Source organism: Gigantopelta aegis, chromosome 13 (genome assembly GCF_016097555.1).
Source record: "Gigantopelta aegis isolate Gae_Host chromosome 13, Gae_host_genome, whole genome shotgun sequence".
NCBI classification, from domain to species: Eukaryota; Metazoa; Mollusca; class Gastropoda; order Neomphalida; family Peltospiridae; genus Gigantopelta; species Gigantopelta aegis.
The window spans coordinates 3,932,299-3,960,230 of record NC_054711.1 but is presented as its reverse complement, the minus strand read 5'-3'; the positions used below and the strand labels follow the sequence as shown (position 1 = coordinate 3,960,230).

Here is a 27,932-nt window from a genome sequence, read left to right as displayed (position 1 = left end):
TATCTCTCTGAAAACATCTTACCATTTGGAGAGGAGTGTGTCTGTCGGTAGAAAAACTCCACACAGACTGCCTGCTATGTGTCTGTTGACTGCCTCAAACGAAACACTGCGATCGGTTCCCTTCTCCAGTCGCTTCAACACCTCGTCATTGTACGAAACGATTACACCATCACAGTATCTGTAATTACATAAACAGAACATAAAGAACCTATGCTTAATATATTAATTCCTTCTTATCTATTCACGACTATAGTCGAGATACGAGCCTTTATAAAGCTTGTCACTGTATGAGATAACTACACCATCACAGTACCTGACATTACAAACATCTGGTAATTCTGACAAATAGTCCAGACGATTATTAATAAATCAATATGCTCTAGTGGTGTTATTCTTATCTATTCACGACTGTAGTCGAGATACGAGTCTTTATAAAGCTGTATGAGATAACTACACCATCACAGTACCTGACATTACAAACATCTGGTAATTCTGACAAATAGTCCAGACGATTATTAATAAATAAATATGCTCTAGTGGTGTTATTAAACAAAATAAACTTTAACTTTAACTTTATTTCCTAAATCGGACTATATTATGTTTAACGACATCACTAAATCAGACTATATTATGTTTAACGACATCACTAAATCGGACTATATTATGTTTAACGACATCACTAAATCGGACTATATTATGTTTAACGACATCACTAAATCGGACTATATTATGTTTAACGACATCACTAAATCAGACTATATTATGTTTAACGACATCACTAAATCGGACTATATTATGTTTAACGACATCACTAAATCGGACTATATTATGTTTAACGACATCACTAAATCGGACTATATTATGCTGTTTCAAGGGTGAATGGTGGTGTTTGTGCCTTAAAGTTCAACATTGTACAGTAAAGTTAAAGTCTGTTTAACGACATCACTAAATCGGACTATATTATGCTGTTTCAAGGGTGAATGGTGGTGTTTGTGCCTTAAAGTTCAGCATTGTACAGTAAAGTTAAAGTCTGTTTAACGACATCACTAAATCGGACTATATTATGCTGTTTCAAGGGTGAATGGTGGTGTTTGTGCCTTAAAGTTCAGCATTGTACAGTAAAGTTAAAGTCTGTTTAACGACATCACTAAATCGGACTATATTATGCTGTTTCAAGGGTGAATGGTGGTGTTTGTGCCTTAAAGTTCAACATTGTACAGTAAAGTTAAAGTCTGTTTAACGACATCACTAAATCGGACTATATTATGCTGTTTCAAGGGTGAATGGTGGTGTTTGTGCCTTAAAGTTCAGCATTGTACAGTAAAGTTAAAGTCTGTTTAACGACATCACTAAATCGGACTATATTATGCTGTTTCAAGGGTGAATGGTGGTGTTTGTGCCTTAAAGTTCAGCATTGTACAGTAAAGTTAAAGTCTGTTTAACGACATCACTAAATCGGACTATATTATGCTGTTTCAAGGGTGAATGGTGGTGTTTGTGCCTTAAAGTTCAGCATTGTACAGTAAAGTTAAAGTCTGTTTAACGACATCACTAAATCGGACTATATTATGCTGTTTCAAGGGTGAATGGTGGTGTTTGTGCCTTAAAGTTCAGCATTGTACAGTAAAGTTAAAGTCTGTTTAACGACATCACTAAATCGGACTATATTATGCTGTTTCAAGGGTGAATGGTGGTGTTTGTGCCTTAAAGTTCAGCATTGTACAGTAAAGTTAAAGTCTGTTTAACGACATCACTAAATCGGACTATATTATGCTGTTTCAAGGGTGAATGGTGGTGTTTGTGCCTTAAAGTTCAGCATTGTACAGTAAAGTTAAAGTCTGTTTAACGACATCACTAAATCGGACTATATTATGCTGTTTCAAGGGTGAATGGTGGTGTTTGTGCCTTAAAGTTCAGCATTGTACAGTAAAGTTAAAGTCTGTTTAACAACATCACTAGAAAACATTGATTAATTAATCATCGGTTATTGGATATCAAACATTTGGTAATTCTGACATGTAGTCTTCAGAAAAAACCTGCTACATTTTTTCCATTAGTAGCAACGGATCTTCTAAATACACTTTCCCATACACAGGAGAGCATAAACCAGGCTTCTGAAAATTGCTAGAATGATCGACTGTTTCGTTCACGTGTCACTCACACAAATCTAATTTTACGTAAAGTATATGAAGGAAGGAAATGTTTTATTTAATGACGCAGTCAACACATTTTATTTACGGTTATATGGCGTCATACATATGGTTAAGGACCACACAGATATTGAGAGAGGAAACCCACTGTCACCACTTCATGGGCTACTCTTTTCGATTAGCAACAAGGGATCTTTTATATGCGCCATCCCACAGACAGGTAGGACATACCACGGCCTTTGTTACACCAGTTGGGGAACACTGGCTGGAACGAGATATAGTCCAATGGGTCCACCGACAGGGATCGATCCTAGACCGACCGTGCATCAAGCAAACGCTTTACCACTGGGTTACGTCCCGCCTCTACGTAAAGTACTTACATAATTACATCATTCACATGGACATACGGGTTATGCAAAAGAGACATGAGTTACCTCAATTTGTTTCTGCTTACATACCATGGCCAGTAGTGAGTAAAGCTTGGCGGTATACCGTATATACCGTTTGGTATCGGTATCATGTCAATACCGATTTACCATACCAAGTAAATCTCAAAATACTGAGGTTAATTGTAGTGACTTAAAGTGAGTTTTACAACTGGCACCGTAAACTTTACAGCCGTTCCACAAATAAACTTTACGGTAGTCGTAAGTGCCCCTTTAATGATTAAAATCTTCTTGGCGAAGAAGTGCGAATTAGTTAAATAATAAATTGGTTACCGACTTTTTGGAACATCTTGGGTGTATTCATTGTTATTGGACATCAATTAAGTAACTTTGTCAGTTTATTTGCTAAGCGATAATTGCCAAATGCATAAGACATGAGTGTTATCTCCCGATTAAAATCTTCTTTGTGAGGAAGTGCGAATTAGTTAAATAATAAATTGGTTACCAACTTTTTGGAACATCTTGGGTGTATTCATTGGTATCGGACATCCATGAAGTAACTTTGTCAGTTTATTTGCAAAACGATAATTGCCAAATGCATAAGACATGAGAGTTATTTCGAATGCCAAATTTCATAAAAGGTATTTGGTATATTAGATCCATTTTTACATAAAAAGTTAGCATTGTTCTTAAAAAAGTATCAAATCATTATCTAACTGCCATTTGACATCGACATTAGTGGCTTACAATTGCCTCTTACCTATTGTATATTTTCACCGTAATTTATGACAATAGTAAGCTATGCTGCATCATGGAACGGGCTGGCGAACGTAGAAAAAAAATATCATAGTACAACAAATATAGTTTTAAGTACACATATTTTATTTTATTTTGTCATTAAAATGCTCCATCTTCCGTAATGACATAATGTTCAGCGTGAAATAGATGACAAACACGTAAACGTATGCTCGGTATATCAGCTAGTCACAGACATAAACGTACAATGTTTAAGTGCATATGTTAGCTGTGCAGTTACAGCAAACTTAGGGCCAATATTGCTTCGTGGAACAGGGCCCTGGTGTATACAAACCTCTGTAAGTGAGATAGAGTCAGTAGAGAATTGTAGTGTTGTAGTGGGCTCTCTCCGCTCGCAAACGGTGCTATAGCACAGGACAGGAGGTAGTTCATCGGGTATTCATCTCGCAGACATTCACACAGACGGGACCCTAATCCTGGAAATACACAGAGGTCCCAAACATCAGAGCAGAATGATCACGACAAACAAGCATTCTTTGAGAACTGCTGAAGCAATATACATCCCCTACTGGGCCCCACAAATTTCCTTTCAACTTATTTTTATATGCTTATATCCAATTGAGGTTCAAGCACGCTGTCCTGGACACACACCTCAGCTATCTGCGCTGTCTGTCCAGGACAGTGGGTTAGCTGTTAGTGTTTAGTAAGAGAGAAGAGGGTGTAGTGGTTACACTATCCATCGAGTCATTAAAACTCGCTCTGGGTGTGAGCCAGTACCGGGCTGCGAACCCTGTACCTACCAGCCTTATGTCCGATGACTTAATCACAACACCACTGAGGCCAGGGGTCCACAAATGTTAACTTTGACTTAGTTCAAGGGCCATAACTCTTGTCAAACATGGATGAATTCCAATGTTTGACAATTGCCAAATCCATAAGACATGAGAGTTATTTCGAATGCCAAATTTCATAAAAGGTATTTGGTATATATTAGATCCATAACTCTTGTCAAACATGGATGAATTCCATGTTTGACAGAGTTATGGCCCTTGAATAAATGCTCATAAAAGTCAAAATTGACTTCGCCCCCAACTCTGTGAAAAATGGTTATTTCGCCATGAAAGTCAAACTTGATTTGTAACTGTACATGATAAAGCTATATATAAATTTTCAGGAAAAATATGGACGGACGGACAGACAGACATTGATTAATTAATCATCAGCTACTGGATGTTAAACATTTGGTAATTCTGACTTGTAGTCATCAGAGGAATCACCCTACATTTTTCCATTAGCAGTAAGGAATCTTTTATATACACTTTCCCACATACAGGACAGCATATACCACGACCGTTGATCAGTTGTTGTGCATTGGTTGGAATGAGAAAAAAAACAATCAGTTGAATGGATCCACCAAGGTGGTTTGATCCTGCAGTGCAAAGCACCTCAAGCAAGCACGTAACCGACAGCTGTATCAGGTCCCCAACCAGCATTTAATTAAAAAAAGAAATTATCAATGTTGGGCTAGTAAATAACTACCATTACCATGCCTGATGGTTTGTGAAAATATTTTGGTCAATTGTTGCAGTTAAGTCTATTTTGTAAATTGAATATCCTGCCCCCACCCCAACCACACCAATGTTTGTGTTTTTAAGATCTATCTCCCTCTTTAGGTGATATATATATGATTATTATTAGTATTTAGTAAAATTGTATTAACTTATAGTAAAGTAGGGTTAGTGAATTTTTAATCGTGGCTAAAATATGCATTGTGGCACCTATTTTAAAAGAACTCATTTCTGCACAACCGAAGCATTGCAGTGGACTTGCCCCACTTACACTTGGAACTCAACTGCCCAATCCAAATATTATATTTCTTATAACAGAGTCTATTCCAGTTGATCCATTCAACTGATTGGGTTTTTTCTCATTCCAACTAGTGCACCACTGTGGTATGTGCTTTTCTGTCTGTGGGAAAGTGCATAAAAAAGATCCCTTGCTGCATTAAGAAAAATGTAGCTGGTTTCCTCTGATTACTGCATGTCAGAATTACCAAATGTTTGACATCCAATAGCCAATGATTAATCAATGTGCTCTAGTGGTTTTGTTAAACAAAATCAACTTTAAACTATTCCAGTTAGTTCTGAGCAACTAATGAAATTAATATTTTCACCTGAGCCGGTTCCTCCAGCTAAACTGTGCATCACTACCGTCCCAGTAAAACTGTCACACCTGATAGAAGAAAGGAAGGAAGAAATGTTTAACAACGCACTCAACACATTTTCTTTATTTATGGTTATATGGAGTCAGACTTTTAGGATATTAAACAAGCTTCCGTTTTGCAGCATGTTTATGTCCCCAGTGAAATAATTGTCAATTGTCATGAACTACAATGGGTTTACGATGTTACAGGATCAGGAAAGGAGGTAGTTTCTGTAATAGTGTAATTATTTTAAATAATATAATGTTACAGGATGGGTAGGTGAAATTCTGGGCTTCTAGAATTTTTATAAAATCCACTAGCCATGGGATCAGTGATCTAAAAACCTTACTAGCCACGATTAAAAATTCCCTAGCCCTACTTTACTTTAAATTGATACAATTTTACTAAATAATAGTAAAAATCAGATATGTCACCTAAAGTGGGAGATAAAAACACTAACATTGGGGGGTTGGAGTAGGGGCGGGATATTCATATTTATAAAATAGATTAACTGCAACATTTGACTTCTTTTTTTTTCACTAGCCGTCAGGCATGGCATTAGTAGTTATTTACTAGCCCAACATTGAATATCACTAGCCACAGGAGTGGGGCTACCATAATCAAGAAGCTCTGGAAATTGCAACTTTAATATTACAACTATTATGAGTCTTCAATGTTATAGGATGATATGAGGATATTGTAACTAATATCAGTAATTATTAAAGGTTTACAATGTTTTGGTATGAGTAAGTGAAACTGCAAGCTTAATACTACAAATTTACTACATTTTTGTTACATTCCCGTTGGTGAGAACATCATTCGTTATTTTTGGTAACACATACTTGTTTACACATGTATGTGTGTTAACAATTTCAAGACATACGATTGGCTGCTCCTAGGTGATGACCAGGTCACCAATGCCATACATCCAATGAAAAAACAGCATGATCGAAATTTATTACACTGTGACATATAGTTAAACTGACAATCATTTGTCTGTGATGCGTAAGTTAGCTACAAGTGCAAAGGCTGTAAATGACTTTTAGTCGAACAAAATGTTAAAATTTGCTTAAAACCTGGTTTTTGAGGATATGTAAGAAATATAATAATACATTTGTGTCAGTTAGATACCATTTATCTTACAACTCGTTGTTTAAAAACATATCACTCACTTTTGATCATTAGATACATTTTAAAACAACTTCTTGTAAGATAAATGGTATCTAACTCTATCTCTATATAAACACCACGTTGTGAGATAAATGGTATCTAACTCTATCTCTATATAAACAACACGTTGTAAGATAAATGGTATCTAACTCTATCTCTATATAAACAACTTCTTGTAAGATAAATGGTATCTAACTCTATCTCTATATAAACAACACGTTGTGAGATAAATGGTATCTAACTCTATCTCTATATAAACAACACGTTGTAAGATAAATGGTATCTAACTCTATCTCTATATAAACAACACGTTGTGAGATAAATGGTATCTAACTCTATCTCTATATAAACAACACGTTGTGAGATAAATGGTATCTAACTCTATCTCTATATAAACAACACGTTGTGAGATAAATGGTATCTAACTCTATCTCTATATAAACAACACGTTGTAAGATAAATGGTATCTAACTCTATCTCTATATAAACAACACGTTGTAAGATAAATGGTATCTAACTCTATCTCTATATAAACAACTTCTTGTAAGATAAATGGTATCTAACTCTATCTCTATATAAACAACACGTTGTGAGATAAATGGTATCTAACTCTATCTCTATATAAACAACTTCTTGTAAGATAAATGGTATCTAACTCTATCTCTATATAAACAACACGTTGTGAGATAAATGGTATCTAACTCTATCTCTATATAAACAACTTCTTGTAAGATAAATGGTATCTAACTCTATCTCTATATAAACAACACGTTGTGAGATAAATGGTATCTAACTCTATCTCTATATAAACAACTTCTTGTGAGATAAATGGTATCTAACTCTATCTCTATATAAACAACACGTTGTGAGATAAATGGTATCTAACTCTATCTCTATATAAACAACTTCTTGTAAGATAAATGGTATCTAACTCTATCTCTATATAAACAACACGTTGTAAGATAAATGGTATCTAACTCTATCTCTATATAAACAACTTCTTGTAAGATAAATGGTATCTAACTCTATCTCTATATAAACAACACGTTGTGAGATAAATGGTATCTAACTCTATCTCTATATAAACAACACGTTGTAAGATAAATGGTATCTAACTCTATCTCTATATAAACAACACGTTGTGAGATAAATGGTATCTAACTCTATCTCTATATAAACAACACGTTGTGAGATAAATGGTATCTAACTCTATCTCTATATAAACAACACGTGAGATAAATGGTATCTAACTCTATCTCTATATAAACAACACGTTGTAAGATAAATGGTATCTAACTCTATCTCTATATAAACAACACGTTGTAAGATAAATGGTATCTAACTCTATCTCTATATAAACAACTTCTTGTAAGATAAATGGTATCTAACTCTATCTCTATATAAACAACACGTTGTGAGATAAATGGTATCTAACTCTATCTCTATATAAACAACTTCTTGTAAGATAAATGGTATCTAACTCTATCTCTATATAAACAACACGTTGTGAGATAAATGGTATCTAACTCTATCTCTATATATAAACAACTTCTTGTAAGATAAATGGTATCTAACTCTATCTCTATATAAACAACACGTTGTGAGATAAATGGTATCTAACTCTATCTCTATATAAACAACTTCTTGTGAGATAAATGGTATCTAACTCTATCTCTATATAAACAACACGTTGTGAGATAAATGGTATCTAACTCTATCTCTATATAAACAACTTCTTGTAAGATAAATGGTATCTAACTCTATCTCTATATAAACAACACGTTGTGAGATAAATGGTATCTAACTCTATCTCTATATAAACAACTTCTTGTAAGATAAATGGTATCTAACTCTATCTCTATATAAACAACACGTTGTGAGATAAATGGTATCTAACTCTCTCTATATAAACAACTTCTTGTAAGATAAATGGTATCTAACTCTATCTCTATATACGATAGGGAGAAGTGAATTTCAACTTTAATACTAGCTAGTAACTACTATGAGTTTTCAATACCTCTCTACAACATGTCTAACTGCGTCGATGGTGTTTTCTACAAGTGTGTCATCTCCCTTGCTCTGCAAACCATAATAACCTGAAAATACATTAATTATAATGAATAAAGGAAAGGAATAATTGTTTGACAACACTGCAGCACATTTCAAATGACGACTATTAGAAAAGGAAAAGAATATTCGTTTAACGACACCTCAAAACATTAAAAAAGAAAATTAATATACCTGGTAGCTATTTGGTGTCTAATGTGGTTAATTAAAAACCAAATTGAAGTGGAAACCAGATGCTCCAACATAGGCAACTGATACTCAGCAATATCATTAAGAATAAAAATAACATGAAATGAAATTATAGGCAGCTATTACCAACTGCTATTAATATCATTTGCGCTTCTTTTTTTTCTGGGGTTTTTTATTGCCCCAGATCAATGTGACAATGTCACGATTGGGCAGCCTTGAATCATTGATACAGTATTTGTAACATATATAAAGATATTTTCACAGATATATATATATATTTTTAGTGATTTAAACGTATCTAATTATTTTGTTACTTGCGCTTGAGTAAGTTTTGATCTTAGGAGAAAACAAAGGAGAAGAAAAAACAAGAAAACAGAAGAAGCAATGAACCATTTGAGCTAAACAAGCTGATACTGAATCGATTTATACTATCCGATCAACTTTCGATTACTCAAGTGGTTATAATTATATACGCAAGGAAGGAAATGTTTTATTATACGCACTCAGCACATTTTATGTAGTTATATGGCATCAGACATATGGTTAAGGACCACACAGATACTGAGATGAAACCAGCTGTCGCCATTTCATGGGCTACTCTTTTCGATTAGCAGCAAGCGATCTTTTATATGCACTATTCCACAGACAGGATAGCACATACCATGGCTTTTGATATGCCAGTTGTGGGACACTGGCTGAAACAAGAAATAGCCCAATGGGCCCACTAACAGGGACAATTATATAAACACAAGAAGTAAAAAGTTAAAGGTTGTTTTTAAACGACACCACTAGAAAACATTGATTTATTCATCATCAGCTATTGGATGTCAAACATTTGGTTGTTTTGCCATATAGTCTCAGAGAGGAAACCCGTTACATTTTGCCATTATAGTAGCAAGCAGTATTTCTGCCAGAACGACATTTTTGGGTATGGCGTTATGGAATTGAATGCAACCACAGTTAGTAGGGGGTATGGGGGTCAGGGTTAAGATAAGGATACAGTAATAATAATCGTGTCAAAAGGTTAACTTAAAAAAAAAAAATCTGCAAAATGTTTGGGGTATGGTGCCATACCAGTTTTACCCTCTGGCAGAAACCCTGACAGGGGATATTTTATGTGCACCATCTCACAGACATGGCGTTGTCATGACGTTAGTGTCTCAGACTCTATTAGAATCTCGAGTCTAGACTAAAAGTTTTATAAGCACTAGGCCTGGTCATCACCTAGAATCAACCAGTCGTATGTCTTTAAATTGTTATCACACATATAAGGAAGGAAATGTTTTACTTAATGACACGCTCGACACATTTTATTTACGGTTATATGGTTAAGGACCACACAGATATTGAGGTAGGAAACCCGCTGTCACCACTTCATGGGCTACTCTTTTCGATTAGCAGCTAGGCATCTTTTATATGCACCATCCCACCGGTCGTGGTGCACTGGCTGAACTAGAAATAGCCCAAAGGGCCCACCGGGGATCGATCCCAAACCAACCACGCATCAGGTGAGCGCTTTACAACTGGGCTACAACCCACCCCACATAAGAGCCTGAGGTATTTGAATTATAAGTACCATGCAGTTATTGTTGTGTTCACCGGTTATTCGCTAATTTTAACTTTAATAATTATATAATATACAAACTCTGACAACAACATATTTGTATTATTACACCAATTCCATCTTCTAAACTGGAAGGAAGGAAATGTTTTATTTAACAATGCACTCAACACATTTTATTTATGATTATATGGCATCAGACATATGGTTAAGGACCACACAGATATTGAGAGAGGAAACCCGCTGTCGCCACTTCATGGGCTACTCTTTTCGATTAGCAGCAAGGGATCTTTTATATGCACCATCCTGCAGACAGATAACACATACCACGGCCTTTGATATGCCAGTCGTGGTGTACTGGCTGGAGCGAGAAATAGCCCAATAGGCCCACCGACGGGGATCGATCCCACACCAACCTTGCATCAAGCGAGCGCTTTACCACTGGGCTACGTCCCGCCCCCATCTAAACTGGAGGTACAGTTACAGCTAACATTTTCCCACACAGTCGATTATGGATTTTTATAATGGATCATCACAATGATGGAGCCAAACCGATCAATTTTCAGTTATAATTGATTATTGGAACATAATTTTTGAACAGCTCCAAATAATTATTTCCTCTCAAGTTTCGAATTTTTATCACAGCCTTTTTCATGGCTCTAAATGTCACTAACATTTTTATTCTGAACACATGGTTCTAAATGTCACTAACACATGGAGATCCTTTTAGCACAGTACAGTTACTGACAGCTCAAGGATTATAGATACCATATTTCCTCTAATAAAGGCCCGGGCACTTTTTCACTTCATAATGGTCACAGACCCGGTGCTTATTGGAGACCAGCACTTAGGCGTAGTAAAAAAAATGGTTTGGTTCCGGTTACCCGACCGTCCCTAGATTTTTTGTGCTGACCCTAAACTTTTTTTTTAGCCTCCCCCCCCCCACTCCTTTTTTTTTCACCTGTTTTATTTAATAATCCATTAATATAAATCCTAATTTTCGTCAACAACAACTGCAGAGAGATGCCACGAGATCTGTCAGTCCAAGATCTCGTTACCATAAGACCCGGAACACTTCGCGCAATTTTACTTCCGAAGAGTTCCAAATGAAAAGCTTCCGAGAGCCATTCGGAACTCCTCGTACATTTCCACGAAATATAAGCGTAGCGGAATGTGACGAGGTGTTCCGATTCCTTGAATGTCGTTTCATTTGAAATTGATTTAAATACATGTGTAATATTATTTGATTTAAATGAGCACATTTTTGACATTCTACTCTGTAAATGGAAGACGCCATTGACACCACATGCTCTCGGACGTGTTCTCGTACTCATTCGGAACTACTAGGAACTTGTGAATCCAATCTTCAAAATGTTACGCTAGTTTACTGTTAAAAAGCAGAATGATACAAATTTCCAGTCTATTTTGGTAGGGGAATTCCCTAAAACGTAATCGAACTTCTAGAAATACCGAGTTACGATTCAATGTTAAACATAAAGAGTAAACATGAAAATAGCCGATTATGCTGAAAAGATTACTTAAATTAAATATTTAGACATCAACTCTATCAATATTTTGCATTTGTTTGACAAATAACCCCTGTATTTATTATTAAATATGATGATATCCATGGCATTTGAAATGAACTGGTAGTACCCAAAACCTTAAGAATGACAACTCTTTTCACATTTAATAGCGTCTGCAGTGCTGTAGTTGTGAGGGGGTGTAACCATGTTGTGGATCAGACCTTTAAAAGCAAAAATACAAACCTGTTTTACCTCTTTGTCAACAGTGCAAAGATACTGTGCAGTGTCCTTATGGACGACCAAAAGGGAAACTGTTTTCCTGAAAATAGTTGTTTTCTTTTGATATCTCTGCTATGAGGATAGTTAGTATGGAGATCTTTTTGTTAACTTATTTTGTTAATTTTTATTGACATCTTCGTTGTGTTCATGATGTACATTTTGTTACTGCAATACTGGTAATGAAATAGGCCGGGAAGATCAGTGTTGTTGCTGTAGTTGTGAGGGTGTGTAACCAAGTTGTGGATCAGACCTTTGATATTAAAACTTTTTTCCAGTGAACAAATTATAATGTTATTTTAGTGTTATCGTAGTTTATAACCTTACCGTGTAGTATTAGACTTGGGTGGTGTTTACATTAATACCGATTGTGGTTTGACTAGGTTTCGACATGGGGTTGTGGTTTTTTTTATAGAAAATAATTAATGATTCTCATTAGAGTATGTATTGTCAGTTGCACTGTAACACGAAGAAAGAGCTTTTAATATATTAATCTGCTATACTATTCAGGAAATATTAGCTCGAAAATGGGTGGGAAAAAAATAAGAAGAAAAAAAGTTCTCCCTAACTACCTACCCTATTTGTTTTTGGCATGTAACAGGAACCAAACAATTTTTTTTACTTGGCCTTATTGAAGACCCGGCTTTTATTTTTTTCAAACAGATTTTAGAAATTATAGCTAAAAACTACAAACTTACAATTTTATTTATTTTTAAACTTTAATTTCGAACTGCAATAAAACTTTAAAATTCAACAAAACAATGAACAAATTAATATCATTTGTCCACGTAAAGTGCCTAAATTATGCCAGGGAGTAATCCGTTTTCGGCTGTCTTACCCAGTGTTTATTGGAGTCCAGGCTCCATATTCATAAACGTACTTAAGTGAATGTATGATACTTATCTATGTACTTTAAGTATGTATTTAAGTATCATACATTGACTTAAGTATGTTTATGAATACGGAGCCAATGGCCTAATTCACTAAACCCTCGCAACTTTGCGATGTCGCAGTGCAATGCTAAAAGACTTACAAAGAGGATGCTTTGTTGTCTAGCAGAGGCTAAGATAACTTTATAATTAGGCCCCTGGCATTTGTTTTGTTGCAAAGTGTTACAGACCCGGTGCTAATTAGAGGAAATACGGTATTCAGAAAGTAGCACTTAAAGTTATTTTAATCTCATTAACCCTGGCTTTGTGGTGAATTGTTTTGAGGTCAACGTGTGTGCACTTAATTTGGGTACGATTATTTTAAGCATCTGTATTTTGGGAATAACGTTTATCGCCTTAAATGTAATAGAATCTAAAACCCAGTTTGGCTACTTGTTATCCGAGATGAAATTAATAACAAATGTCTAATAGCTATCTGTGGTGATTTTGGGGAATTGTGGGTGGTCGTTCAAGCAGTGCACGGCTGTCAAAGATGTTTTGAGGAATTACACAAATGTACATGTAGCTGTACAAAAACATCAAACATAAGCCTGACCATATGAATGAAATCCTTACGGAATATTTCAATCAACTTTATTTTTCCTCTGAAAGCTTAAGATGGCATTTAACATGCTGGCACGATAGTCATGTTGTAAATAAATTAGTTTATTGAGCAATACTTGTTTGCACCATATGACCTAATAAAGTTTGTTTTGTTTAACAACACCACTAAATAATGATTTTTGTTAATCATAGACTATTGGATGTCAAACATTTGGTAATTTTAACATAGTCTAAGAGAGGAAACATGCAACATTTTTTCCATTAGTAGCAAGGGATCGTGAAATGGAACGAGAACAAGCCCAATAAACAAAATTTAATTTTAACAAAATTCAATGAAAATTTTAATTTAATTAATTTGTTTTTAATATGCAATGTGATTAACATTCACAGGTACAACTATAAACCACATTTGATTGAAGTAAATAGAAGGAAACATTTTATTTAACGATGCATCAATGCATTTTATTTACAGTTATATGACGTCAAAAATATGGTTAAGGACCACACAGATATTGAGAGAGGAAACCCACTGTCGCCACTTCATGACCTACTCTTTTCGATTGGGGGACCGGCCTCGGTGGCATCGTGGTTAGGCCATCGGTCTACAGGCTGGTAGGTACTGGGTTCGGATCCCAGTCGAGGCATGGGATTTTTAATCCAGATACCGACTCCAAACCCTGAGTGAGTGCTCCGCAAGGCTCAATGGGTAGGTGTAAACCACTTGCACCGACCAGTGATCCATAACTGGTTCAACAAAGGCCATGGTTTGTGTTATCCTGCCTGTGGGAAGCGCAAATAAAAGATCCCTTGCTGCTAATCGGAAGAGTAGCCCATATAGTGGCGACAGCGGGTTTCCTCTCAAAATCTGTGTGGTCCTTAACCATATGTCTGACGCCATATAACCGTAAATAAAATGTGTTGAGTGCGTCGTTAAATAAAACATTTCTTTCTTTCTTTCTTTTCGATTGGCAGCAAGGGATCTTTTATATGCATCATCCCACAGACAGGATAGTGCATACCACAGCTTTTGTTACACCCGTTTGAGGGCTTACCCTGTATATTGCCAAATTAGCCAACTGCTAATTTTGACATAAAATGGCTACAAAAATCAGACTTTGGCTAATAAAATATTCCTCAAATTAACCACATTTTAATGATTTTCAAGGAAATACTCTACATTTCCGAAAAATTGGCTAAACCAAAATGTGTTCCAGTGAGAGCCCTGCTGTTATAGAGCACTGGCTCGAAGGAGAAATAGCCCAATGGGCCCACCAATGAGAATCGATCCTAGGTCAATCACGCATCAGGCGAGCGCTGTACCACTGAGCTATGTCCCGGCCTGAGTAACCACACTGGACTGATATATGACATACAGTTTGAACCTTTAATATTGAAATAAACACAGAGGTTGATGCTGTTTTTGTCGTCATCGCCACTGGAAATGTAACACCAACATTATATATCTCACCTTTTTAATGTGCAAGGGACGGGATGTAGCCCAGTAGTAAAGCACTCATCTGATGCACAGTCGGTTTGGGATCAATCCCTATTGGATGGCCTATTGGGCTATTTCTCGTTCCAACCAGTGCACCACGACTGGTATACAAAAGGCTGTGGTATGTGTTATCATGTCTGTGGATGGTAAAAAAAAAAGATCCCTTGCTGAAATGTAGGTTTCCTCTGATGACTACATGTCAGAATTACCAATGGTTCTTGTGGTGTCGTTAAAGAAAACAAACTTCTTCTGTCGTTGCCGCCAACGGAAAATACCTACATTTATATTTTCGTATTTTTAATGTGCAAAGGTGAAACAAAAACTGTTTAATATGATAATACGTCAACAGTTTAGTGATCACGTACCCATCGCCCAATTCGAGCCTCTTCCTCGTTTTCCAGCTAAAACATTTTTCTTCCTTAAAAAAAAAAAGGAAAGGAATATTCAAACCTTCGTTACTTGCCGTTTAAGGGAAGCAATCACTATCGGTGGAGCACGGGGGGGGGCTGGGGGAGCTCTAAGTCCCTCACACATAATTCTGAATCAAAAATATTATCGGTTGTAAACCTTAAAGCAGAGATGAATTTTACTTGTAGAATGCAGGAAATTGCATTTCAGGACATTTAGTTTTCAATTGTTTAGGGGGAGCATACTCCTGAAACCCCTAGAAAATTGGCTTTGTGCCCTTGATCTTAGTCTCACACACACACACACACACACACACACTGTACAGTATACAATTTTCATATTGCTGTACAAGTACTGTACAATTTTCATATTTAACATATTATGGATTTAAAATTCACCTGACTCGGCTTCTTTGGTTTGCGATCAAACTGTGGACGACTTTTGGTTCACTGTCAACATGTACAGAACGCTGCATCTTCTCTGCATCTACAAACGTTGCACTGTAACAGGAATGAATGAATCATGTGAGTGAGCAACCACAGTGACATACCAGCATGTTAGGGTTAGTTTTTGGTTTTGGGTGAGGTTCCCTCTTTATACATGTATCAATATAATGGGGGGTGGTGGGTAACATGCGGAAATGTTTCCTTTTTCTTTTATTCATGTCCACATGTAATTATTCTACTAAAATTTGGTCTTTAGGTTGCATAGTACCAAAGAAGAGAGTACCGTGTCAAAGTTCGACGTGCACCGTCAAATATTTACGGAGTAAAAGCAGCTGTGGGTGTGATTGGTAGTAATATGTGACATTGATTATTTGTGCAAATTCTATTATCCATTGACAATAAATAAATACACTTTTATTTGTTATACAGTTGTTATGCAGTATATACCAGAGGTTGAAACTAATGCGGGGTACCCCCAAAAATGGAACTGCAATTTTCAGCAAAAATGACGGTTGCTATTAAAAACATAAATTAAATCTCTTAAATGATAAGTGACCCCCCATTTTCTTGCAGCTAGATTAGATGTGAGGTGCCACACTTTCTATTGCTGTACTTCCTGGGTGTGTTGAAACGCTGCTTATATCAGTTTTATTAGTAAACGTTAACATTATCGGCAATAGGAATTGATTTGGTCTAATGGAACCTATAGCATATATTCACTATATTATCATTATTTTATATTGTGTGCCATTTACTGTTATTTGACAGTCATAATTGCTTAATTAGGGTACACTCAGGCATGGGAGTTCATAATGACCTTGACCTTGGCATTAATTTACTGTGCACTGCTGAGAATAGAGTTTGAAAAAAAAGTCTGTGCTGACCAATTGGAGATTTTGGCCCATATTTTTTACTTAAAATATTTTAAAGCTTATTTATCCAAGGTGATGGACATGTCATATAACACTAATCTTATTTAGGATAATAAGTCTAGGCAAGATGAAATAAGCTATTGGTAATCATTTATTTTTAGTTAAAAAATAATGTTAGCTGATATTAGGTTAAGCTTTTAGATTTCCATCAACAATGTGTATTTGAATGCAATTGGCTCTGGAATGACTATATTTAAATAACCTGATTTCTGCTGTAATTTTAACATACTTTTTAGGTTGGTGAATTATGTTTTAGGCAAATATGGGAGTTTTTACAATTGTTTTTGTGAGTTTGGCAAAAACATTAAAATCTACAGAAGTGGGTTCTGTGTAGCCATTTTGCATTCTCTTCTTTATTTGTACACAAATATAAGCTTGGTAATGATAGCTTTAGGTCAGTTCATTAAATCTTGTCCATATATTCAGTGAGTTTTCTATAGTAAAAGGTATTTGAAGTATATACCAAGTACAAGAGCAATTTTGACACATTTGTTAATCTACCTAGGAGTGTGTTAGTATTATCTTCCATTATTACCACACTTGTAAAGCTATATTTTCCAATATTACTATGTAAATGATGTGTTACATTACAGATTGTAGTAATGCATACGATATAAATATTATATTCAGTTAAAACAGAAAATAATTAAAGAAAAATGACTTTCGCACTCTTTTGATGGATTGAATGTGCTTTTTTTATGACAAATAAAAAATAAAGATGTAAAACCCTAATGATAACTCTAGATATGATACATGTCTGTAAGCACCAATCACTGGAGATTATAAATAAAATATCAACAGATATATTGGTAGCTGTCAGTGGATTTAATAATGCATATATAAAAACCAACTAGGCTGATGGGTTTGAAAATATTGCATTCAGTGACTTGACATCCAAGTATAGTCCATACCTTGGGTGTTTACCCCACCATGATGTGTACCACATTAATTTACTACTATTTGTGGATGCAGTGGTGTTCATTTTAGATACCACATGTAATATGCTTTTTTTCTAGTGAAGTTCTTATCATATGCCCATTAAAGTCTTTCAAAACACAGGGTCACTGCAATAAATGAGTTTTAAGGTAATTATTTATTGGAAATGAGAGACTCTGACTATGCATGCACACACTACATATACAACTAAGCATACACAACCAACCCATAGTATGTATCTTCAAGAGTAGTATTTTTATTTATTATTTGTTTTAAATATGTTACATTGCATTTGTATACAACTTTGCATAACACTGATGCTTCCTAAGGTGTACATTAAATCAGGTTGCACTGTAGGAACAACACTTTCAATTATGTTATCACATCATATCAGAACACAGAAGATCCTGATAGTCATGAAAACACCCAATTGGACACTTTTTGAAAAATATATTTTGTTGATATAGGTTGCACAGTACCAAAGAAGAGAGTACCGTGTCAAAGTTCGACGTGCACCGTCAAATATTTACGGAGTAAAAGCAGCTGTGGGTGTGATTGGTAGTAATATGTGACATTGATTATTTGTGCAAATTCTATTATCCATTGACAATAAATAAATACACTTTTATTTGTTATACAGTTGTTATGCAGTATATACCAGAGGTTGAAACTAATGCGGGGTACCCCCAAAAATGGAACTGCAATTTTCAGCAAAAATGACGGTTGCTATTAAAAACATAAATTAAATCTCTTAAATGATACGTGACCCCCCCCATTTTCTTGCAGCTAGATTAGATGTGAGGTGCCACACTTTCTATTGCTGTACTTCCTGGGTGTGTTGAAACGCTGCTTATATCAGTTTTATTAGTAAACGTTAACATTATCGGCAATAGGAATTGATTTGGTCTAATGGAACCTTTAGACACGAGAGAAAGGCCGTGGGTCTCCAACAAAGAGGAGGAAATTACGCCCCAACGTACACAAAATCTGCACGACAACCGACTCAACTGGATAAAATTAAAACCTGTTTTCAGCTTTTTTATCCTGATTAGCAATTTTCCAAAAGCTGCGTCCGACTTGATTTCCGCATTGACCAACATGCAGGAATACCGTCGACATATTTTAGAACCTGTAACATGTACGCAAAGATACCAATTCCGTCGTGTCGCTAGACGTTTGTATTCGGATCAGTTCGTTCAATTCCGTAACATTTGTTGTTGGGTTGTTATTTTTTATTCGGAACTTCTCGGTTCAGAAAACCACGGACGAAGATTAAAAGTTTGGAATAAAATCGGCTACGGATCAGGCTGGTCGTAATATGTTGTTTCGTTTTGTTTTAGGATGTGGGTTTTTTGTGGGGGTTGTTGTTTTTTTTGTTTTTTGTGTGTCCAGGGGGGGGGGGGGGGGGGGGGGGGTATTTTTTTTTTTAGAGTACATTATTATTAATCATCGGCTATTGGATGTCAGACATTTGGTAATGCTGATGTGTATTCTTAGAGAGGAAACCCGCTATATTTTTCAGTTAATAGAAAGTGATCTTTTATATGCACATAAAAGATCCCTTGATGCTTTTATGTGCACTTTCCCTACAGACAGGACATCATACACCACGGCCTTTGATATACCAGTCGTGGTGCACTGGTTAGGACAGGAAAAACAATCAGAGAATGTTAAAAGTTTGTTTTGTTTGACTAGAGCTATAGCACATTGATTTAGTCATCATCGGCTATTGGATGTCAAACATTTTGACACATAGTCTTAATTAGAGAGGAAACCCGCTACATTTTTCCATTATTAGCAAGGGATATTTAATATGCACCATCCCACAGGCAGAATAGCACATACCACAGCCTTTGATATACCAGTCGTGGTGCACTGACTGGAACGAGAAATAGCCTAATGATACCACCGATGGGGATCGATCCCAAACCGATGCATTTGTCTTGCATTTTAAAATGTTATTGACTAGTTGTATATGAGTTAAAGGGACATTCCTTAGTTTGTTGCAAGTTGTAAGACGTTATTGGCTAACAGAGACTTTTTAACGATTGTAATTACATATCAAATATATTTTTTCTGCATAAAATATTAGTGGCTGTATATTAAACGTGTTCATGATCGTTCTAATATTTGTACTGGGTTAAATTTCATTTTATTTCCTAAAAAATATTTTTTCGAAGACAAAATCCAGTTTGAGCTTCTTACAAATATTAAGACGACCAGAAACACATTGAATATACAGACACTGATATTCTAAACAAGAAAATATATTTATTATGTAAGTTTAATCGTAGAAATATTTTATTAGTCGGAAACATCTTACAATGCAGCAAACTCGGGAATGTCCCTTTAAGACGTCACCCAATCTAATTAAAATTAGCTCCACTATTACATGTGGATCTAAAGACAGCCAGTTGGAGCTCATGTCCACCAATCAAAACCTTACTTGCAGAATCCTGCCAGTGATTTAAAACTAACAACACTGCGTAGTCCCCAATGTCCAGGTAACATTTCGTCTGTAAATAATAATTTAAATATTGACCAATCACACTTCGCCTTTTATAATGTTATTTGGGAGCATACAAATTCTAAAAATATCGGGCGAGTTTATTTTAGTGGCCGCAGTACAGCGAACCATACCAATACGTACGGGGTGGGTTATCAGTCTTCAGTTTTACATTACAAATTATTTATTTTATAAAATAAAACATGTTTTAAGGCATTCATAATTCACACGAAACATGTCGTATACCCTCAGGATAATTCGGAATGTTTTCAAATTATTTTTAAATCACTGGTAGGATTCTGCAAGTAAGGTTTTGATTGGTGGACATGAGCTCCAACTGGCTGTCTTTAGATCCACATGTAATAGTGGAGCTAATTTTAATTAGATTGGTAATAGTGGAGCTAATTTTAATTAGATTGGATGTCACCACCACCCCGAATTGCTGTTTCATTGTGTATAAACAGCGGCAAGAAAATATCAAAGTAGCAAAGTACTGGACCTGTGTTTTTAAAATTGCTTTAACCGGCCTCGGTACTGTCGTGGTTAAGCCATCGGACACAGTGTTCGCTCCAATAATTTGATCAGTTGAGGTCGCAGTCCAAAGAATTTTACCACTTTACAAAATTTTATTTGTATTGCAAAACGGTCCGAGTCCAAATCAGTTTTGTCATTATAGATTAATATTAGATTTGTATACAGATCTACATAATTAATATCCCTGTCCGATACGCCTGCCATGATATGCTAAATAGTCATATTTAGGAGATAACTATATGAAGTTTTTAGATTTGCTGGTGTTATTGTCTATTTGATGCCGCAAATGTAATTTTTGTCCACGAAATGTCGAAATTAATAAAGAAATCTCCTAAACGTGACACGAAGCTGGAACAATTGAAAGAAGGAAGGAAATGTTTTATTTAACGACGCACTCAGCACATTTTATTTACGGTAATATGGCGTCAGACATATGGTTAAGGACCACAAAGATATTGAGAGAGGAAACCCACTGTCGCCACTTCATAGGCTACTCTTTTCGATTAGCAGCAAGGGATCTTTTATATGCACCATCCCATAGACAGGATAGCACATACCACGGCCTTTGATGTACCAGTCGTGGTGCACTGGCTGGAGCGAGAAATAGCGCAATGGGCCCACTGACGGGGATCGATCCCCAAGCGAGCGCTGTACCACTGGGCTACGCTTCGCCCCCACCCACCCACCCCCACCCCCAACTGAAAGAGGAACTGAGCCCTGATTCTCCAGGTGTTCGTGTCTTATGCCCTACGAGATGGGCCGTCCGCGCAGCCAGCCTTCAAAGCGTTGTTGACAATTATGTAGCCCTGCAACACCTATGGGACTGCAGTATTCATACATTCAAAGACTTTGAAATGAGATCGAGATTGAATGGCGTAATGTCTCAAATGCAAAAGTTTGACTTCCTTTTTGGACTTTTGTTGGGTGTAGATGTTCTTAGACATACTGATAATTTTAGTAGGACATTGCAGCTGAAGGACAGCAGTTAGCACATTGCCACACTTAACGCTCATGATGACGTATTTGAAAAGTTCTGGACCGATGCATCCACACAGGCCACAATGCTGGGTGTAGAAATGCTGGGTGTAGAACAAGCAACTTTGCCCCGTAAGAGAAAGATCCCAAAACGGCTTGATATATATGATGCCACTCCCGATTTTCATTTAACTGAGAAGGAATTCTATCGTTAAAAGTACTTCAAGGCATTTGACGTTGTTATCAACTGCATTAAGAACCGGTTTGACTAGGACGGCTACAAGACCTACAGGAACGTCCAAGTGGTGCTAAAAAACGCTGTAAATGGAAACGAGTGTGACGAAGAAATCGAGACTGTTGCTGATTTTTATAAAGGTGACATCGACCGTGACATGTTGAAAACACAGCTACAAACCTTCCAAACGCATTACAAGACCTGTCCGCCGGATGGTAAGGCAACAGAACGTGATGCAATACTCAACTATGTACGGAAAATATCGCCCTCATTTCGTGTAGCTTTCTCTGAAATCATGACACTGATCCACATACTTTTGGTGATGCAACCAGCGAACGTTCGTTTTCGGGCTTGGGAAGGGTAAAAACAAACCTACGTACCAGTATGTCGCAGAAAAGGTTAAATCACCGGATGCTTTTGCATTTACATAAGGACAGACTGGACAGCTTGGATATGAAATCTGTAGGCAATGCATTTTGCTGTGGTCACGACAAAAGAGTGTTCAACTACGGCAAATGTTGAGTGCCAGTAATGCAAAACAAAAGCACAAATGGCATATCTGAGACATCATCGGAGTCACACCATCATTAAAAAAAACAACCCAAAAAACAAACAACAACAACATAGGTCATAGAAAAAAACGTGGCATTCAAAACGCTAGTCCGCCGCCCCAATGTCACAATCGTTCCGGCGGCCCTGATTAATCACTAACTATTAACAACTAACCCACTGTCCTGGACAGACAGCCCAGATAGCTGAGGTGTGTGCCCAGGACAGCGTGTTTAAACCTTAATTGGATACAATCACGAAAACAAGTTTAAGAAAGAAAGAAAAAAACGCTTTAGTATCAACAGGCCATATGCATCAAATAACCTGAAATTCCTGAAGGTCATCGGGGAAGGACCACTTTAAAGAAAGGGAGGTAATCACTAACAGCATAATATACTTATATATATATATATATATATATATATACACACACACACACACACACACACACACACATACATACATACGTATGTGCATTTTTCTTTTAATATTTGCGGTACATGTACCATATATTGGGATGAATGACGTCACAAAAGGGAGTGAACGATCTTTGCACATAATGATTATCTGGTGTCGTTTACATGACTACAAATTCAAGCTGAGTTTATTTGAAGTGGTTTTGAGAAATACAACATTTGTGCAGCTATCTACCTAAGCGCAATATTGTGTATATAAAAAAAAATCAAAAGCATATTTAGAACCTCCTTTTTTTACAATATGGCATTAATCGTCCGTCATTGGGCCACTTGAGTTCAAAAACTGCTGCAGACTAAACTATTCCTGAGAAGAAACACGAAGAGGCATAATGATGTTATAACGTGTAATATTAGTGGAGTGGGGAAAACCATGTACGTAACATCATGTTTTTCAGAGCTTGCACACATTGCTTGATGAATCGTCATACGCTTCACTTGGTTGTTGTTGACTTCTTCACAGTGCTATTTCTCGTTTCAGCCAGTGCACCACGACTGATATATCAAAGGCCATGGTATGTGCTATCCATTTAATGTCCCTTCACTGTTTTGGTGTGAATGATGACAGCAGCTGATTTCTACAGAAGCAAACTGGTTTCGGAATCCGTTCATTGCACCATTTCCATCCGCATTCTTTCACCTCCAGTAGATCATTACTTTGTTCCCTAGATCGCCACCTGTGAGTCCAGTTTGGTTATGGAAATTAGCTGACGTCATCATCCATATCAGAGTAAAACAAGAAACCTCAAGTAGGATAATGACTTACATACAGTGGATCAGACACGCTGGCAAAAGCCAAGACGCCGAAGAACGTGACGACACAGGCGAGAGTCTAAACAAAATGAAGCAGGGGAAGTCAGCCAAATATGTGCTGTAGCGTCATCAGTTGTGAAACGATAGTTGAGTTATCAAGCTGACAAAAAAAAAAACTAAATTGTACAAATTGTTGACATGATGGGGATTCCATAAAAAAAAGAAAAAAGAAATACAACATCGAATGTTTAACGACACCACTAGAACACGTCGATTTTTTAATCATTGGTTATTGGATTTCAAATATTTGTTATTCTGAATTTGTATAGTTTCAGAAAGGAAATCATTTTACCATTAGCAACAAGGGGTCTGTTATATGCACTTTCCCACAGACAGGACGGCACACACCAGTCGTGGTGCACTAGTTAGGACAGGAAAAAACAATCAGAGAATGGGTCTACTGAGGTGATTCGATACTACGACGCAAGCCTCTTAGTCGAGCGCTCTACTGACTGAGCTAGATCCCGCCCCCAGTATTGGAGACAGATGCGTTTAGCTAATAGAATTAGGAATTTTAATGCAGGGGTGCACTATTTTTTAATGAAAAAGAGTGAAAGATGTCGATAAATGCTATTTATCTCGCCTTCATGTAAAATTCTTTAATCTCATTGGTTGTTTGCCGTTGGACAAATCCCTTATCCCCCTGTGGGCGGAGCCAAATTCTCTTATACCCCGTCTGTAATTTCCAACAGTTTCCAGCCGCCCCAGTTAATGCTAAAGCAATAATTAGATTATAAATAACATTGATAATCAATCAAGTATACATAATTAATTTTATTTTTACTATAAAATACACTATTTCAATACTTTTAAAAGCTGCAATGTTGAACTCGGCCACCTAATTACGGTCGTGGTGTTATTGTATTAATGCGCGATTAGTTGTTTTTTTTGTTTTTTATTTTTAATATATATATTTTTTTACTACATACATTTCTGATATAAAAAAAAGTTTTGTTTTTTTTTAATTTTTATTAATATCTGTTTCAGACAATTTCGTATTAAAACATTTGAAGTTAAAAACTCATTTATCGATGGAACTATTTTTCGTCACTGGCAAGTGGTTTCGTTCGCGTCCGCGTGGTACGGCTCCGTTAATAAATTGTTAACAATTATTGTCTGGCGTTATTTTGATTATTTGGCTATATGGTTTAACATGTCGGCAAGATAAATTCGTTGTAGAAGCATCTCTCGGGGTATATGGCTTTTTTATGTACCCTCTGTGTGTTCTTTTACCCCCTGTAAAAGAACACACAGAGGGTACATAAAAAGCCATATACCCCTCGTGATGCTTCTACAACTTATAATATTCTTTTCCCAAACGAGATATAAAGATAATTGCTACAATAATTGGATGATGAACCGGGGGAAAAGGAGGAAATTGCGTGAAATAATCCACTTTGTTGATCCAGTAAATGAATAACTGAATGTTGTTGATCTAACACGGTCGATAACTCTTCATGTAAACTCGTTATCAGCTTCTTAATTTGACGATTCCATAAATAAGCGCATCACGAATTTTTTTTTTTAATAAAACAAAAAAAATGCTGAGCTTATTAATAACAGTGATTTCAAACTGGCCCGTTTTATACATCCGTTTTATGCGCATCGTGCCGGCACCGCGCCAAAATAGTGAAATACAGCTTTAACAAGTGGAATATCACGTATATAATTTTATATACATATGCAGCTTTAGGATAATGCTTTTTATTACATACCTGTTCAATCTTATTATACTAATACAAACATCAAATCCGTGCAATAAAATAATCTGTATTAGCACATGTGCAATCCGGACCGGAACGTTTATACGGGGAATCCCCTTTTTGTTTTTACTGCAGTTAGCGTGTGACGTGATATATGATTTACAAATGACGTCACATCGTATTTGAAACATTACACAAGGCTGCCCCAGAGTATGATTCTTAACGTTAAGTACATCCATGAAAGGAGTTTTGATCATAGATTTAACAAAGTGTTGTTATGACGTTAAATTAAAAACCGTTTTTAAAACATAAAAGAAGGTATGTAATGAATACAGAACTTCACATACGTTGTTTTTGCTTCCTATTTATTGCACTCGTTTATTTTGCGAAAGAACGTATGCGCAAAATAAACTGGGGGGGGGGGGGGGGGGGAAGGAAAACATAGGCGTACGGATTCACATTTCTGTAGGGGAGGGAAGGCGGGTGGGGGGGGGGGGCAGACATTGGCTCATATTAACAATACTGCCAAACAGCTATAGAGGGTTGCAAACGAATCACTACGATTTTTTAAATATGGATTACAACTAACATTGTGGATAGAATAATGGAAATACATGTTGAAAGGGTTTCAGGCAAGTTAATTTTGCCCGACTATATCTATCTGAGGATTTGCTCCAGCTCTGGAGGACATCTTTGCCTCCCAAAACACCCCCACCCCCACCCCCACACGCCCCCCTGTCTCGTACGCTTATGGGGGGGGGGGTTGAATAATCGGAAGTCTTGCTGGGGATTACAATTCAGGAGAGTCACTTTAATGGTGATGTATAACCTTCAACTTTTCCCATGTAATTATACCAAAGACGTTGACTGTATACATTTCTCTCTTTTTTTTCAGTAGAAGACGCCCTTTGGACTCGGTGACCTCAACTCAGCTGAGATTTGCCTTAAAGATTGGAGTGTTCTAGCTGTAAACACGTGTGATCGTTACAAATCGAGTTTTCGTGATACCACCGTGCACAATATGATTTAGGTCCCACGTTGTAACATCACATTTGTTAAGCCTATTTTGACGCATTCAAAGTCGTTTGCAAATGGCCATCTTAGCGCAGGTCAGCGGGGTCACGCGAGGTCACGTACGTGATTCGATATTCAGAGCAAATAGTGTCAGTCATTTGGTTATCACAATACGAAGATGACAGTGGATGCGATTATAATGGAGATGGAATATATATGTATGCAAGTGGTGTCAGTTTTGATTTAAAAATAGAATGGTACTTTGAAGAGACGGGGCGGGATGTAGCCCAGTGATCAATCGCTCGCCTGATGCGCGGTCGGTTTAGGATCGATCCCAGTCGGTGGGCCCATTGGACTATTTCTCCTCGTTCCAGCCAGTGCTCCACAACTGGTGTGACAAAGGCCGTGGTATGTGCTATCCTGTCTGTGGAATGCTGCATATAAAAGATCCCTTGCTGCTAATCGAAAATAGTCCTTGAAGTGGCGACAGCGGGTTTCCTCCCTCAATATCTGAGTGGTTCTTAACTATATGTCCGACGCAATATAACCGTAACTAAAATGTGTTGAGTGCGTCATTAAATAAAACATTTCCTTCTTTCTCTGTCCACATGTTGTTGGATTTACCTCCCTCGGTAGAGCGCTCGCCTGAGATAATTGGTTCGCAGCCAGTACCCCCGCGACCACTAGATGCCAGGGGCTAAACTCGCAGTGCAATGCTGAAAGACTTGCAAACAGGATGCTTTGCCTAGCAGAGCCTAAGAGACCTTTGTGAATTAGGCCCCAGTTTATTAATCATCGGCTATTGAATGTCAAACATTTGGTAATTCTAGCACGTAGTTTTTAGTTGAAGTTAATTTTGTTTAACGACACCACTAGAGCACATTGGTTTATTATCATCGGCTATTGGATGTCAAAACGTTTAGTAATTCTAACACGTTTTCTTCAACTGAAGTTTGTTTTGTTTAACGTCACTACTAGAGCACATTGGTTAATTAATCATCGGCTGTTGGATGTTAAACATTTGATAATTCTGACACGTAGCCTTTAAACAAAACCGGCTACATTTTTCCATTACGGATCTTTTATATGCACTTTCCCACAGACATAACAGCACATACCATGGGCTTTGATATATC

General features: G+C 36.7%; 1 protein-coding gene across 2 annotated transcripts in view; it reads right to left on the bottom strand.

Annotated features, from left to right (window-relative positions):
* Nucleotides 1-25,887, bottom strand: part of LOC121387845 (tubulin delta chain-like) — a 61,867-nt gene extending 35,980 nt beyond the window's left edge. Inside the window, exons 1-8 of one of the 2 annotated variants that reach the window (XM_041519074.1) lie at nucleotides 25,795-25,887; nucleotides 24,033-24,179; nucleotides 16,079-16,180; nucleotides 15,638-15,690; nucleotides 8,683-8,761; nucleotides 5,466-5,524; nucleotides 3,627-3,768; nucleotides 23-178 (exon numbers count right to left, since the gene is read on the bottom strand). In XM_041519074.1, the coding sequence (XP_041375008.1) occupies nucleotides 23-178; nucleotides 3,627-3,768; nucleotides 5,466-5,524; nucleotides 8,683-8,761; nucleotides 15,638-15,690; nucleotides 16,079-16,155 (566 nt within the window). In that variant the 5' untranslated portion in view covers nucleotides 16,156-16,180; nucleotides 24,033-24,179; nucleotides 25,795-25,887. Of the gene's footprint in view, nucleotides 1-22; nucleotides 179-3,626; nucleotides 3,769-5,465; nucleotides 5,525-8,682; nucleotides 8,762-15,637; nucleotides 15,691-16,078; nucleotides 16,181-19,018; nucleotides 19,366-24,032; nucleotides 24,180-25,794 lie in introns of those variants that run through there. The other variant, XM_041519072.1, reaches the window with a different exon arrangement.
* Nucleotides 25,888-27,932: the final 2,045 nt, after the last annotated feature.